Consider the following 16,056-nt stretch of genomic DNA (forward strand, 5'->3'; position numbering starts at 1 on the left):
ATTTTTTATATATATATATACACACACACACACAAATAGATAATTGCCATGACACAGGAATAAATTAACATAATAAACACATTTTTAGAACAGCACGGATCACATTCAACACAGCACACATCACACATATCATATCACAGCAGTCTTAAAATACTCCCATGCACCGCCTGATTCTCTGACAACAGGTCTTTGATGTTTCCACATTATAATAATGTCTATTGATACTTCTGTTCCCATCCTTCTGTTTTCTTTCTTTTTTTTGAGGCAAATATGCTACAGTGTCATCTTTAGAATAGAAGTTAATGCACCCAGAGAGGTCGGAAAATTTGTGTGCGCGTTTAAAGTCACTGCACAAGCCGGACAGAGTTGACGTGGAGATGGTAGAGGAAGTCTGCGTAGGACGCCCCTCCGTTGGGACTCTTGTCCTCCACCAGGAGGCGCTGCAGGGTCTCCTCGCAGGTGTCGCCCTGCTTCACCAGCCACAGCTGAGACAGAAAAAAAAAAGAAAGACTTATCAGTGGCTACGAGTGGTGTTATCATCGGTCAACACCCACGGTGAGTAATTTATCCTCATATGACTTTGGTGTGGATGTGACAAGAGGAGGTTACACGTCCCGCTTCTCAAAGTGCACAGCCTTCCTCAGCGACTTTACTTCTCTTTTTTGGGAGTCCCATCATGAATCTGTACAAGCATGACTTGAATATGTTGCATGGAAATGCCAAAACACCATGTCTGCACCAGAACATTTTCAACTGTTCACTTTCATTCATAAGACAGTAGCCACATGCAAGCCACATGATAAAACATTTGGCACCTCAAACAAATGGACAAAAACTGAAAAAGTGGCACGCTAATGGTCCCGCTAGGAGCATATGTCGGTGCTCAACTTTGTTGTGTTAAGCATCATTTGACTGTTGAGAAAAAAAAAAAAACTGTCCAACTTGAAATGAACACTAGGAGGATGAGGTCAACATTATTTTTTCTTTTACCGTTTCCCCAGGTGGCAGCTCAACTTTACACTAAATCTGACATGACATGATGAACGCAGCATTAGGAGAAGCACCTGACAAGGCAACCGAGGAGATATTAATCAACTTCACATCAAATTGAGACAGGAACTGTGTTGTACTGGTGCTTATTTTAGCATAATTTTAGTTTATTTATTTAGTATTTTTATTTATGAGCTTAGAATTTTAAAGTCTTCTGTCTTGGACTGACTTTTTTTATTGACTAGTGGATGTGTTAAACACAATTTCGTTTCTATGTCATGTATAAAAATGACGAATCTTCAGCAGCTCACCTTGCGGGCACAGGGTGCCTGGGAGCTCAGGGTGTTGATGAGGGAGCGAACACTGATGGACAGAGGGCTTTCAAGAGCTGGCAGCTTGGTCTGAAGAGAAACACAAAACATCAGAAATGGACAGGAATCCTTCCTATGTTGCAGTGTGCTTCATGGACTGTCAGAAAAGCAATATTTTTTTTTGTCTTTAGTGCCATAGAGAGCCGAAGTCACGCCCTTCTACTTCCGTTCCACGGGACCTGTCTTTCATATGAACGGGAGTGAATGGGGAAAGACAAATTATTTTTTGATCCCGTTTGAATTGAGCCATGAATTACAAATATGATGTTCATCAGTTTAATAGATAATTTCGCAAGTCAGGAAAGTCTCAGTTTATTGTTAAACTGTTGCAGTATAAGACTGTGAAAATAAATGATTAGAAAGACTACACACTTCAAAGTTGCATGGATGACATCTCGCTGAAGCTACTATGTCTGTGTGTATCGTACCGGGGATGTAACGTTACTCTTAAATGAGCAGAGGATCTCGCTTGTTCTTTTGCTTATCTGCTGAAAACACTTCAGTGGATAAAACACAGCAGGTAAGATAACATTACATGTGTTGTGGAACAGAGCTAAGCTAGCTAGCTAGCTAGCGAGCAAGTTGAGCATCAAGCTCGGTGACGTAAATTGTGTGAGACGAGAGATGTAGTTCACTGAGCGGTTTCACACTAAACTAAGTGGTCATATGACAAACCTACGGCTAACTGAGACTTTCTGCGGTTGAAAAATGATCTTTTAAATTGATGAACATCATATTTGTAATCCATGGCTCAATTCAAACGGGATCAAAAAATGATTTGCCTCTCCCCGTTCACTACCGTTCATATTTTTTCCGAATTAAGGTCCCGTGAGGTCCACCGGAAGGGGAGGGACTTCGCCTCTCTATTTGGGTTTAAAAAAAACTGCAAGATCCACCACACTACTGTTTTCTTTTTTAAACAGCATTTTAAAACAGACAAAAACGATCTTGGTCCACACAAGTGTTCTGAAAACAGATATCTCATGACCATTTGCATACACTGGGCACGCACGTGATGGTGTGAAAAGAAAGCAGATTGTCTTCATGGTTGAAAATCATGAAAATACAGAAAATTCTTTCACAGTGGTGAAAAATAAGACCAGGGATTTATTCGCGACAACGAGGCTTTTCAAGGTATGTAAGCCTACCTAACTTTAATCAATTAGACTGAGTGACGTGCGTCGTCATTTCCAAAGGTCTCCGCTTCTGCCCGTCCAGACTACAACGAGTTCTCAAACTTAAACGGGGTCGACAGTGTAGTAGTGTAGACGTAAAGCGTAAACGTAGCAAAACCCAGCATTTTTAAAGAAAAACGTGTGCTCAGTGCGGGCAGGCATCACCAGTCTTCTTCATATCAAACTAGTTATTTTATTTTTTTTATCATCACCTTCACCCATGCCCAACTCCTTGCTTTCCTGTTGTGAGTTTCTCTTAAAATTACTTCACACTTTATAAAATACTGTTTCTAGCTGGCATTTAACAGGTTTATGTGCTTTTTTTGTTATTGTTGCCACAAGCATCTACTGATGTGTGAAGGTATGTTTTTTTTTATAACTGAATGGTTCAAACCAACACCCTACATCCGTCTAATCTCTTACCTCTCCAGAGGGCAGGGAGGAGAAGCAGCTGGTGTTGAAGAGCTCGACCAGGGTGCATGTTGGGACTTGGTTGCCCACCCAGAGCAGCAGGGTGAGGGGTGAATGAACCAAATACAGACATCTGGGCTCCAGGCTGGCAGCACAGCAGCGCAGTGCCTCCTCTGGGTTTGGAGAGCTGGAGCTGTCCACTGACAGCGCCTGCAGGGGACACATTGATGTGTGTCAATGTGTGAAAGCTACAAAGGCAAAAACTAAAGTAATGCCAAGATTGCAGAAAGTGACAATGTTAATATCTTCAGAGAGAAATTACTCAAATACTCCATCCACAAACTGGTCAGTGGAAATACCGGTCACAGGCATTGCTTAAGAAACGTTGTTTTGCCATTGAAAAAGAACTGCTCTGACATCAGCAGCCGGGTCTGTGCAGTTTGCCTGTTTCTGAAATATGTTTTTAAAATGAAAAGAAAGTTTCTTTTTCAATTGGCCACATGTTCACTGGATGAAATGCCATAAGATCCATACTTGATTTAAAATGACACTAAACATAGCACAGTATAAAAATAAAAACAAGACATTTCTCAGATGTAACTAATAATGGTTTACAACCATTTAAAAGCTCAAAAAGCGACAATAACACACATCAAGAATCAGCCCAGTGTGTCTCTCAAACAGTATGAACCTGATGCTCTTCCTATTAAGAACCATTTTAAAGTAGTAGCTGACAGTCAGCTAAAACTAGTTTTAATAATTGATGCTAGAGTGCCTAAAATATGAGATACTGGGATCTCTACATTAAATGCCAAGAGTCAATATTCTGTCCCTAAGCTCTGTAGTGCAGAATTTTAGCCTGATACATCAGCCTCACTCTGATCCGGACCAACTCTGTGGTGTTGATGCCACTGACCAGAGGCAGCAGCAGAGGGTAGAAGTGTGTGGAGGTGCAGCAGGTGTCCATGCTGAGCACCCGGCAGCGCTGCTGCAGCCGCTGGTGGATGGAGCTCCTCAGGCCCGGCAGCAGCACCTCGCTCTTCCTCAGACTGTTGATGTAAACAGGAAGTGCTCGCAGGTACTGAGGGAGGACCAGCTACACACACACACACACACGCACGCACGATCAAAAATATTTAAATGAACTCATGCCGTAGTTCTGCACAGTGAATATGAAGACGGGGATATAGAAGAAAAAGATGATGCCTGAGGGTAAAAACTTGGTTTGTAATGTGAAAACTAATAGAGGTGTAGGGCTGCAAAGAAAACTAAATAAATAAATAAATGAAGGATTAAAGTTAAGACCAAACATTTGTCATTCAGATTTTTCTCTACAATAACTGAAACAACATTAACACTTTTTAGACATTGAGAACAATGCATTCTCATTGTTTTAAGTGTAAAAAGAACCTTTTATACTTCCAGAAAAACTTGAAACTATGAAGTGTATTTTATGTTTCCAAACCTCACCTGTCCAGCAGACACAGAAGCGGAGCAGCAGTGTTTGCGGTAGGACGCCAACGCTTCGGTTACCTCCATCTGCAGCTCCTCCCTCAGCTCCTGTAGAGGGCGCTCCAACACGGCACAGTAAACTGCACAGAAAACACCAAAACACAAATGAATGTTTGTCTGATGTGACATTTTTAAGAATTACTGTTAGGAATTACTGTAAACAAATCATACCATGGCTATACCATAACTAAGAAGGCAGCTTCTAATACTTGTATACTTCTAATTCTTATTTTGCAGTATTTTACAGTAAGACCGGTGGGACCGGCCCGTTCTGGGAAACGGCAAGGATTGGTGGATTATGTGTATAGAGCAACGGCTTATACATTGTCCCATACTAGCAGCCTAAAATGTTGGATTTTATCTGCTTTTATATTTTGAATTGCTTTTAACTGCTCTTTAATGTTTAATTTCTTATACTGCACTGTAACTTCTATTCTCGTATATTATCTGTTTTTAATTTTTCTCTTTAATGTTTTATGTAAAGCACTTTGAGTTGCCCTGTTGCTGAAATGTGCTATACAAATAAAGCTGCCTTGCCTTGCCTTACAGAGTACATACAAGGTTGAAATGAAATAAGTTCACTAATTACAACAAAGTGTGAATTTCAAATCAATAGGGTTTCGGATTGAGATGAGATCACCAATTACAACAAAGTGTGAATTTCAACTGGTTGACATGAGATCACTAATCAAAATCTAATTACAAAAGTGTGAATTCAACCAAAAGGGTTTTGCGAAGTTTTTCCTTTCCAAATAGAGAAACAAAGACTTATAGTGGCCACTATATTTTAAAATAAAACTACTTTTTCCACGCCAGAATGGGTGTCAAACAGAGTAAGACATACGTCCCAGTGGGACCAATAGTGGAATGTAAAAGGAGAGTAAAAGTAATCTCGTATTTTATCTGCTTTTATATGTTTAACTGTTTTTAACTGCTCTTCAATGTTTAATATATTATACTGCACTGTAACTTTTATTCTCGTATTTAAAAATTTTTTTTTATCGTTTTTATGTAAAGCACTTTGAATTACCCTGTTGTTGAAATGTGCTATACAAATAAAGCTGCCTTGCCTTGCCTACATGCATTGCATTCTACATTATATTTACTATTCAGATTTAGAGGTGAATCTACTGGGCTGTTGTATAACTAAACAGCAAGGTTTTAAATTGTGAAAAATCTTCTAATATTTATAGAAATGTTGTGCACTTGTTTTTAAGAATGAACATAATAACAATATCTCAGATATGAGGGAATCTATAAACTTCTCTAATGTTGATCATGGTCTCATTTGTTTACGGATTGCATAATAAAGGCATCAATATTAATTTCACATTGGCAAATTAATGCTGAACAGGGCTGGATTTATCACTTCAATTACATAATATTGATACTTTGCAAACTTGTGCCCATATAATAAACACAGAGGACAGTTTATTAATTTCCAAGCATTCATGCTATTTTGCCTACATATCAATTTGCTAATTACAACAATGAATGCTGCTGTTAGTAAGCGTTGCATTTTATTTTTATTTATTTGTTTACAGTATAATGAATATATAACTTATATGCACTTATATCCAGTACAAGATCCTCACCTTTTTTGCAGTAGAAGGTGAGTAGTGTTTGGGCCTGGTACTGACGGAAAGTGTCCTGTAGGTGGCGAGAGCATCGCAGGGTCAGAGTGTGAACCCTGGTCCTCCTGTCTCCTGTCTGGGTGCTGTAAGACAATACCGTCTGACAAACAGGAGGGGAGAGAGGAGGATTATTCTGTAGTCAAACTGCAAAATGAAGTGCCTTTATAGAGTATCAACAGATTGCAGTCTGCACTGAGTGACTGTTTTATTAAGGTCTGATAAAAGTAAAAAGTCTGTGTTGGCAGAGATGTTGTCTCGTTTATAAAATGATATATCGAAATGTATCAAAATGATGTAGCAATTCAATTACATCTCAACTAACAGACGGATTTGGATGACAAAAAGACAACAAAAGTGACAGGTGTTTTTTAACCCATTTCTGATCTAAATTGATGACCATGAACATACAGTAAACCCACCTGTATGGCTACGCCTCTCGTCTCATCCAGAGCTCTGCTGTGTGCGAGCTCCATAGCCAGCGTTGTCCTCCAATCAAGAGTCGCCATGGGGACCTGGCTGGGGCTTGGCCCAGGGATGAAAAGTCCATAACAGCCGGACACACGCATATCTGGTGAAAAAGGTCATATCATATAGTGGAATCACTGGAATGCGTGCGTAATAAAAAAATAAATAAAACCTTAACCCTTGTGTTGTCTTCCCGTCCACCATGAACTTGTTGTCCTTCCGGGTCAAAATTGAAAATGAACTTTATCTTATGCTTTTTCTGACGTTTTATTAGCTTTTTCCGATTTATTCACGGTCAATAAACCTAATTCAACGTCAGTTTTTTGTTTAAAAAAAAAAAATGCAGAAATTATGAATTATTTTGACTAATCGTTAAGATCAGAAGATGTTGAGTAAATCACAGACTGGTATATGTCAAAGTTTGATCAGGATACTGTTTTAAAACCATTAAACTTTTTTTCAAATGCTATAAAATTTAATAAAACACCCAAAATTCAATGAAAGTAATCATGAATTTTACCTGCGAAGAATGTTGTATGGGTTCCATACAACATACATACATGCATCCATGTTATTTTTGGTCAATCTGGTTAAAAGAAACCTATATTTCTGATAGAAAAAACTTTTAAAACGGGTCAAATTTGACCCAAGGACAACACAAGGGTTAATACATATGTTGTGGGACTGCCCTCAAAACCAAAGATCTTTGGTTTGGTAAGACAAAGCAATCAATGATACACGCTAATATAACCATTCCACTAATGCCGCAAAAAAATGTATTCTGGGGGATCTGCATAACTTCAGTAAAGTATCATCAAAAGTAAAAACATATTTCTTTCACTATGTATGGTCACAAAGACGGTAATTGTTAACAACTGGATTGCTGATAATACACCGACACAGAAAGAATAGGTTACTCAAGCATAAAAATGATTAACTTAGAAAAGATTTCCTTTAAACAAGATAATGAGATGGAATATGCTGAAACATGGACACCAGTTGAAGCATTCTTACAGTCACTATAAGAGAAAAAAGTGGAAAATTGATGAAAATTGAAAAGGCAAATATGATTTTGTATGAGGGTGCACAGGTAATAAGGGTATGGTTTTGAATTGTAAATGTGTTGTAGTGTTTGTTTGGTTTGATATCCAGTATGCAATGTATGTAGGTATGTAATTTATTTAGCTGAAATAAAATAATTAATAAAAAAAACCTCTCACCTTTGCTGACAAAAATCCTGAGCTCAGCCTTGTAGCCGGTGTCCGTGTCTACAATACTCTTTAGATCAGTGCGGAAACGCTCTCTGTCCAATTCTCCCTGTAGTGGGAATTACAAAAAAATACCAGTCTCAAATGGAACTTCCTCATCTCCTCATTTAACCAACAGTGATCATTTCACCAAAATACAACTAAAAACACTACGTGTGCATTGCTCAATCTGGCGCTTCAAAGTGCTAATAGCTGAATATTTTGCCATATGTTTGGTATAGGTAAACAGCGCATTTTTACTTTGTGCTAAGTTAACTGGCTGCTGGCTGTAGCCTTACATTTAGCAGACAATAATGAAAGTGGTCTTCTCATCCAACTCTAGGCAAGAAAGCGAATAAACATATTTCCCAAAACGTCAAACTATTTAACAAAAGATCACAACAGATTTTTTCTCTTTGTGTAGTTAATTGTGTGCCAATGGGAGGAGCTGTTATATGTGATATACCTGGAGGTGGCTGTAGGTGTACAGAGCTCCACCTGTTAGATATGGTATGTGCCCTGGCCAAGCCCCGCCCACGTCCTGCTGGGAGAGGACAAACATGTGAACGCCGCAGCCCTGACTGACGCACTCCTTGGCCAATGAGATGGTTGGCTCTGACGGCTGGAAGATGGACTGGGAAGAACAAAGGAGGAGGGAATTAATGCAAACATGCAACCATGAAACCCTCTTCATACTTGCACACAATTCTTCTGTTGCTTTATCCTCACACACCGCCAACTGTGTGTGTGCGTGTGTTACGTACCTTTGATTTGTTGGAGCCAAAGAACCCTGAGGATGAGTTTGTGTGTTCCATCTCTATTAGAGGGGCAGTATGGAAGATCAGCAGCTTGCCGGGACAAGTCAGGGCCTAAAAACAAAGAAAATCATATCATGATGCTGACAATAGTGAAGTTGATGAGAGAGGATGCCGTTAATGTGGTAACATCTCTCAACACTAATCAGTTTACAAAATAATCAGGATTATTATTATTATCCTTGTGCAGCCACAATAAATACAGGATATACTTTCAATAAACAGTTAATAAAATTCATCAAACCCCATCTGAGCTTACTGACCTGCAGTACCGCTAGCCCTGTTTTGACAGGCAGTTCCATGGGAACTCCACTCGAGTCATCACACTCTGAACTAAACTGAGGAATAAGCTGCAACACACTAGACACACACAAAACAGAGAGATTGATGTATGCCACTTTCATTTGCAGGGAAATATTTATTTTATGGGCACAGACAACATTTTCTGTGTTTCGGTGTTTAGTGACCATACTAAACACCTCCTTTATATATGGGCAAAAGATGTCAACCAACAGTACAAAGTCACTAGCTTCATAAAAATCAGCCCATGAACTATCCCCTTTTTATATAATTAAATCCACAATGGCTGGTTTTAACAGTTCAGTTAAGATGTTGGTGTTTCAAAATGTACAGTATAAAGTGTCCTCATCTACTACACCACTGCCCAGTTTGCTGATCGGTACTATCGGAACTAAAATCTAAAAGACAAAACTGAGCTTGGCAGATTTAGGCTGGCTTTGTAAAGCTCATACATGAACATGAAATTACAATATTACTTATAAGAGTGATGTATGAAACTATGTTTGTTTGGTTATTTATTTGATTAGGACAATGCACATTAATGAACATTTCTGTAAATGCGCCAGTCTTAGCCAGTCGGCAAATTTTCAACTGTAGTTGCCTAGCATGCATGTCTTTATGGTGGGAAACGGGAGCACCCGAAGGAAACCCACACAAGCACGGGGAGAACATGCAAACTCCACACAGAAAGACCTGAGACTGCCCGGGTTCAAACCCAGAACCTTCTTGCTGTGAGGTAGAAGTGCTAACCACTGAGCCACCGTGCTATGAGGAGACTCACGTGCACAATGTAGTACTTCTACTATTTTAGTTCAGCATACAGACTCAAAATGCAAAACTTATCCGACAAAATGCAACGGTCAACACATGTGTTACCTGTCGATACTGTCTATACAGTCTTTCAGGGACACCAGAAGCCCCTCCCTCACAGGTAGCTGCAGGTCGTCTGTCTCTGTGATGACCAGCATGTGTGGGCGGGACAGGGCGGGGCTGAGATCGTACAGGTGGATCCTACTGTCGTACGTCATCAAACCAACGCGGACGTCTGACGAGGCATCACCATCCTCCCTAAACAAAGAAGATACATTTTTAACCCTTGTGTTGTCCTCGGGTCAAATTGACCCATTTTCAAAGTTTCTATATTAGAAATGTGGGTATTGGGTTAACAATAATAAAATCACAATAATTGCAAAAAAAGAGCGACAAAAATGTCGGGAAAAGCGACAAAAATGTCGGGAAAAGCGACAAGTGTCAAAAAAAGATGATCATTTTACATTTTGACCCAAAAAAAACTAAAAGTTGAATGGACGACGGGAAGACAATACAAGGGCTAAAGACTGCTGACTGGAAACCAGAGCATGGATTACTGTCCCCATTTTCCCAGTAAACCTGCATTGGGATACTAATGTGCAGGCTGTGAAAGGTCTGTGTGCGTGTGTGTGTGTGTGTGTGTGTGTGTGTGTGTGTGTGTGTGTGTGTGTGTGTGTGTGTGTGTGTGTGTGTTTATGTATAGTAGTTAGGAGGTAAAGTGTTTTACCTCTTCAGGGAGGTGAGCAAAGTAAGTATTTGTTGTGTTGCAAACGCCAAATGTCCTCCTCTCACCGCTGACGCAGACACATCTATGGCTAGAAGCAGCGCAGCAGGTTCACCCTGAGAGAAAGTACAACAGTTTACACATACATGGCATCTTTCTCCACAAAAACAAATAAATGTCACTTATTCCCCAGTTACAGTATGCACACTTGTCCTTCCCTAAGATTATTTTTTTAATTAAATTTGGTCTACAGAATGTCAGAAAAGAGCAAAAACAAGTTCCCAAGTTCCCAGAGCCCTGTGTGACATGTCAAAATATAATACTTGTTTCCTCTATCAACAGCCCAAAATGAACACCCAAATAAAACAGAAAAGCAACACATCCTCACATTTGAGAAGCAAATAATTGTTATTACTGCTTGATAAATGTCCTATTAATGAATTAATAATTGAATGATATCAGGTTGCAGAAATCCTCACAAATAGGGGTGTCCCATTTAAAACTAATGGTCCAAAGTTTTTCTATTTTGGATGTTTTCGCATTCTGTATTAGGAAGTGAAACATTCTTCATACACATTATCCAGACTGCCGCTTCCCATCACACACAGATGCACACGTTTGACAAATCCCATATTAAACAGCGGGTAACGATAACTAAAAACCAGCAACCAAAACTAAGAATGTGAAACTAACCTTCTGCGAATGAAGTATCTCATATGACCCCATACTGAGTTCAGGTCTCTTGTCTTTATCCACCCGAACCCCCTCCACCCCTTTGGTGGGCTGGTAGTGTTGCCACGGCACTGAGACACAAAAGAGGAGAGAAAAACGGATGCTGCATGCAAAGGAAGCAACAAACTCAGGAAAGTACCTTCAAGGGAAGGTGCAGCAGTTCAACACATTGAAAACGGCTTTGATCACTGAAGTAGAATGGACTTTTTTTGACCAGGAAATGATATTACCGTAACTGTACTGGAAGCACAGCTACAGTATCTTATAGGAATAACGCTGAACTTTAACTAGAGTTTGGGCATGATCATTACCTACATATATTGATGCTCAATGTTAAATCTTACCTTCACTGAGTTTACCACAGAAGGGGCAGTAAAACCTCTGACCACAGTCCTGCCAGCCCATCGCAGGGCACATGGAGGCTCCGCAACCACCACAACCCGTAAGACACTCTGGCTCGTTGCACACTGGCAGGGGCTTCTAGAGGCAACAAACACGGACACATTCACATTGTCTATATCTCCACAGAAACCGTACTCTACGCGGGTTAATTGTAGCATTACAAAATGGCTTCAACTCCATGCAAACATCTCTCCTAGATATTGTGTGTTTTACTACTACTAACTACTAAGTCCTTGTTTCGTTATTGCCGTTATTTTTCCTAACGTATTTTTAATAGATAATAGAATCAGGCAAAGTAGCTAAAATCTGACCTCTCCAGCATTTTGTTTTGCCAGTGGGGTGAGCAGAGCTCCCAGCGGCAGCCGGCTGAGCAGGGCAGTCGGACCGTCACAGGGCACACAGTACGAGGCGGAGCGGATGGCGAACGGACTCACGTTACCTAAAGGTTTAGCAGAGACCAGGTCAGGAATGACATCAAGGTTGGCTTGAAGTACAGTGAAACTCAAAATGGTGACAGGAAGAGCTAGAGGGGGGAAACTGACACATTAACAAATCAAATTATTATTTTTGAGTTTTACCACAGCACAGAAAAAAAAAACCCGTAATCTGACTATAAGACACTAATTGAACAATTTCAGTGCAGACAGGAGTTGTCATAATCCTTTCCTCGGTCTGAACCATACAGTAGACTGTGGGTCCAAACAGTAATCTTACAAACTAATCTTGATCTTTAGAAAAAAGCAGCTACATTACAAATTTTGCTGTGAAACATAACATGGGTGTTTTCCAAGATAGGTCTCCATTTCTCTCACATTAAATATGCTTGTGTCAGATGTGGTCGTCTTGTTTTACCCATGTCTGTTTTACCTCTGTCGATAATGCATGTCATAATTTTTCACAGTGCTAAAAGTGCATTCATGTGCAAGAAATACAAATTGCTTACATTTCAGCCATATTGGCGCAATGTTAAGTATGTCACCAGGACCCATAGCACTGGATGAGTGTGCATCTCTGTGACACAGATACAGACAGTGTTGTGTGCGTTTACCCTTGTCCTCTACGATACAGGAGGTAGTTGCCAGAGGAGGAAGACGGGAAAAAGGCTCGGAGACGAAGACCTTGCCCTCCCACTCTGCCCTGTCCTCGGCAATCACCTTCACCTGAGGCAGACCGAGAGTGACAAAGGTGTAACCTTTTCAATCAGCAAGAGGATGGTAACGTTTCACTATATATTTAGAGGCAGGGTCTATCATAACATATCTATATTCATACAATAGACATAATGTAGGTCATCTCTTTGTTTAAAGAAACACAGTATATTAGTAGTTTTCTAGTATTTCTAGTTAAAAATGCCAAGCTGCATATTAGAAATCACTAATACAAGTACTGGACCGTTACTTTCCACACATCGTTGGCACACGTCAATTGATTCTATATTGTTATGCTTGGTGATGCCGTGAATGTGTGTCACACCTAAGGGTAAAAGCCTGAAACAAGCTGAGCAGGAAATAGTCTTTTATTGTCAGGGGAGCTGCAGATGTCAGCCAAGAGAATATGTGAAGAGAGAGAATACCGACAGAACTAAGGAACATCACATCTATCAAATCCTTCTCCAAATCCATAAAACATTGGTTATTAACTAATCATATATGCTGCCATAATACAGAATAATGTGTTTGTCTTTATCGCTATAGTAGTGTCTCTGTGTGTGCTTATATGTTGTTGATGCTTTCTAATGTGTGTCTATGCGCGTTTACCTGTGTCTACTGTGTATGATGCTTGTGGTGTGTTTTTCTCATGCCATCAACCTGCCAGTTGTCATGATCTGGTATAGTGGTTGTTTCATTTTACTTGTCTGTGCTTATGTCTTTCTTGTTGTATGTGTATTTGTTGTATTGTTGTACCGTATCTATTGTTTTAAGCCATCAACCTGCTAGGGACTGCAGATGAAAATCTGGCCACATTTACATGTTGGACTCTGTACTCATGTTGATTAATGTGCTTTGTCCCTTTTAAAAAAAGAAATCTGAATCTGAGAATGAAAGAACTTACAACACTGGGCAGGAGCTCTGGGTCCAGGCCATAACGAGACTCCGAGTTAGGAGACTAAAGAGAGAGAGAGAATGTATTCTATACATTATTTTAGCACACGGACACGTTTTTGGTAAGATTTTGTTGTCCCAGAATGTATATTCAATACGATATGCAGCAATATTCAGTCTAGAAAGACAGCCTTTGACTCTGTAAATAGATAAAAATGCATGTTAATGCAGGCTAAAAGGAAAATATCTACAAATCAAATTGACACTGTTACCTTAGATACATTGTCATGCACTAAATAAACAAGAATACATAACTGAACAATTGTAAGTGTAATTGCAAGGTACATGGTCAGTTACTGTTTTAACAGCTTTCAAAGTTTAGAGTGAATCTCTATAAGAGCTGAAATAATTAACAGATTGACAGAAAATAAATCAACAATTTTGTTAATTTTAATCTATATAACAATAAAAAAATTAAAAAACAAAATCATTCTCTGATTCTAGCTTCTCTTGTGTGGGGATTAGCTGTGTTTGTATCTTCTTTTTTTGTGTGTAAACTGAATATCTTCAGGTTTTGGACTCTTGTTTGAGCAAAACAACACATTTGAGGATTTCAACTTGGAACCTGGGAAACCGTGATTAGCATGTCTCTTTATTTTATAACACTTATAATTCGATCAATTGAGAAAAAGGAGTTTTAAAACTGTTTCTGTATTTTCCCCACCTGTGGCGTGATGTTCCTGTCCTGTCCTCCCGCATTGGGTACAAACTCGTTTATTGCTCCTTAGGAGAAAACAGAGAAGTTACACAATGGAGGAGAGATCCTATATTATTATTAGAGTATTATATTCTGAACTAAGTGGGCTGTTTTCATTCAGACTGCAACACTTGTTTGAGAGAGTTAAAGCTGTACTTTGATGGCTGTAGTATACACCCTGGATGATGGGGCTAACCCGTGGGAGGCTCTGCAACATACATACAAGCATGTCATGTACACATTCCAAATGAACTTACCTTTTGAGTGTGCTGCAGGTGTCCACTGAGGCTGTTGTTGGATGGGAGAGGTGGGCGAGGCATGATTGTGTGTGTATCCAACAGAGGACTCAACATTTGGACTCTCAAATGCAGGCTGAGGTGTACACTGTGGACTCCGGTTTACACCAAATGATGGAGGGCTAATTGGCAGATGTTTTTGATGCGGTGACTGAGGTCCAATTAGTGAACCCTGCTGTGTGCACGGAGACTGGAAAGGGGAAGATATTCCTTGGTAAGGGCTGTAAGGAGAGTAAAATGGCATTTGTTGGAGCTTGCAAGGTGGCATCCCTTCCCTCATAAGAGGGAGAGAACAAGGAGGTATGTTTCTTCCTTGACTTGCAGCTGAAGCCACGGCTGAAACATGAGCATCAGGAATGATTCGATGCTCACTCTGGTCAGCATTATCAGCATACAGCGTGCTTCTGTATGAAAAGGTGGTGGAGTCGCTCTGGCAGCTGTGGTCGGATGCCTGCAGGTGCTCATAGCAAGGTCTCTGGTCAGAAGGCGAGCTCAGACTAAGGTGCTGAAAGCTGGGCAGAGGGTTGCAGGAGGGTCCTTGAGGTGAAGCTGGGGACCAGCCGTTCTGGCCCGCCCACGGCTGACAGGGTGTCTGGCTCTGTTTGGCTGTGGGGACATCCATCATTCTCCATAACCATCACTGATAGGTGTGTTTCTCATTGGAGGCGGGATCCAGCTGGGCAACACAATCGTGCAAAATTGATGATCAGGGACAGGTAACATAACCTACATCCATGGGACAGGGTCGTGATGTGATTCTCAGCTGTCTCCTCAGACAGGCCAACATGTCTCACTGACAGTTAATGCAGATAGCTTTAGGCTAACGTTACTTGCCGCTAATAACAAGCACAATTTAGCAGATTAACCGTTAGCTACATCTTTGCAAACAATGTAGCAGTTGACCTAGCTCTGTCATACCACAACGTATGATTTAAAAAAAAACATAAATAGCTTATTTGAGGAATGGGCTAACGATATTCTAGCTAATAAGCCCTACAACACAGATGTGCTCTCGTTGATGCCTGGATGCTGGATAACAATCTTACTTTAAGTAATTAAATATTAGATACCTTTGGACATCAACGGAAACAGGAGGCTTTGCGTGCGTTCTTTCCTGCCTTTAACGTTAGCTTATTTATTCCCCCATCTGCGGCGGAAGCGATACACTTCATAGAGGTTAAAATTATTTTTTTGCTCCTATTTCCATCATATTAAAATTAAATTCCATGACAAGAAACTGCTGAATGATGATGAACTCTTAGATGTATTAAAAGAACTTCACGATTTTAGCCACACACAACCGGCTACATTCATAAACCTGCCTTTGGTGTAACGTTAGCGTCAAGTTAGCAACAATCACAACAAGGCATTTC

General features: G+C 40.1%; 1 protein-coding gene across 1 annotated transcript; it reads right to left on the reverse strand.

The window, feature by feature from the left end:
• On the reverse strand, positions 1–16,017 carry si:dkey-13n15.2 (protein transport protein Sec24C). Its single transcript, XM_039802260.1, has 21 exons — positions 15,754–16,017; positions 14,645–15,359; positions 14,355–14,413; positions 13,641–13,694; positions 12,637–12,748; positions 11,900–12,027; positions 11,531–11,666; positions 11,148–11,257; positions 10,458–10,570; positions 9,797–9,988; positions 8,884–8,980; positions 8,570–8,674; positions 8,272–8,439; positions 7,779–7,875; positions 6,513–6,661; positions 6,055–6,193; positions 4,418–4,539; positions 3,864–4,043; positions 2,960–3,157; positions 1,302–1,391; positions 1–485 (listed from the first exon to the last, which is right to left on the reverse strand). The coding sequence occupies exons 2-21, from the start codon at positions 15,306–15,308 to the stop codon at positions 345–347; spliced, it is 3,054 nt and encodes a 1,017-aa protein (XP_039658194.1). The 5' UTR covers positions 15,309–15,359; positions 15,754–16,017; the 3' UTR covers positions 1–344.
• Positions 16,018–16,056: the final 39 nt, after the last annotated feature.

This window comes from Perca fluviatilis, chromosome 6, assembly GCF_010015445.1.
Source record: "Perca fluviatilis chromosome 6, GENO_Pfluv_1.0, whole genome shotgun sequence".
NCBI classification, from domain to species: domain Eukaryota; kingdom Metazoa; phylum Chordata; class Actinopteri; order Perciformes; family Percidae; genus Perca; species Perca fluviatilis.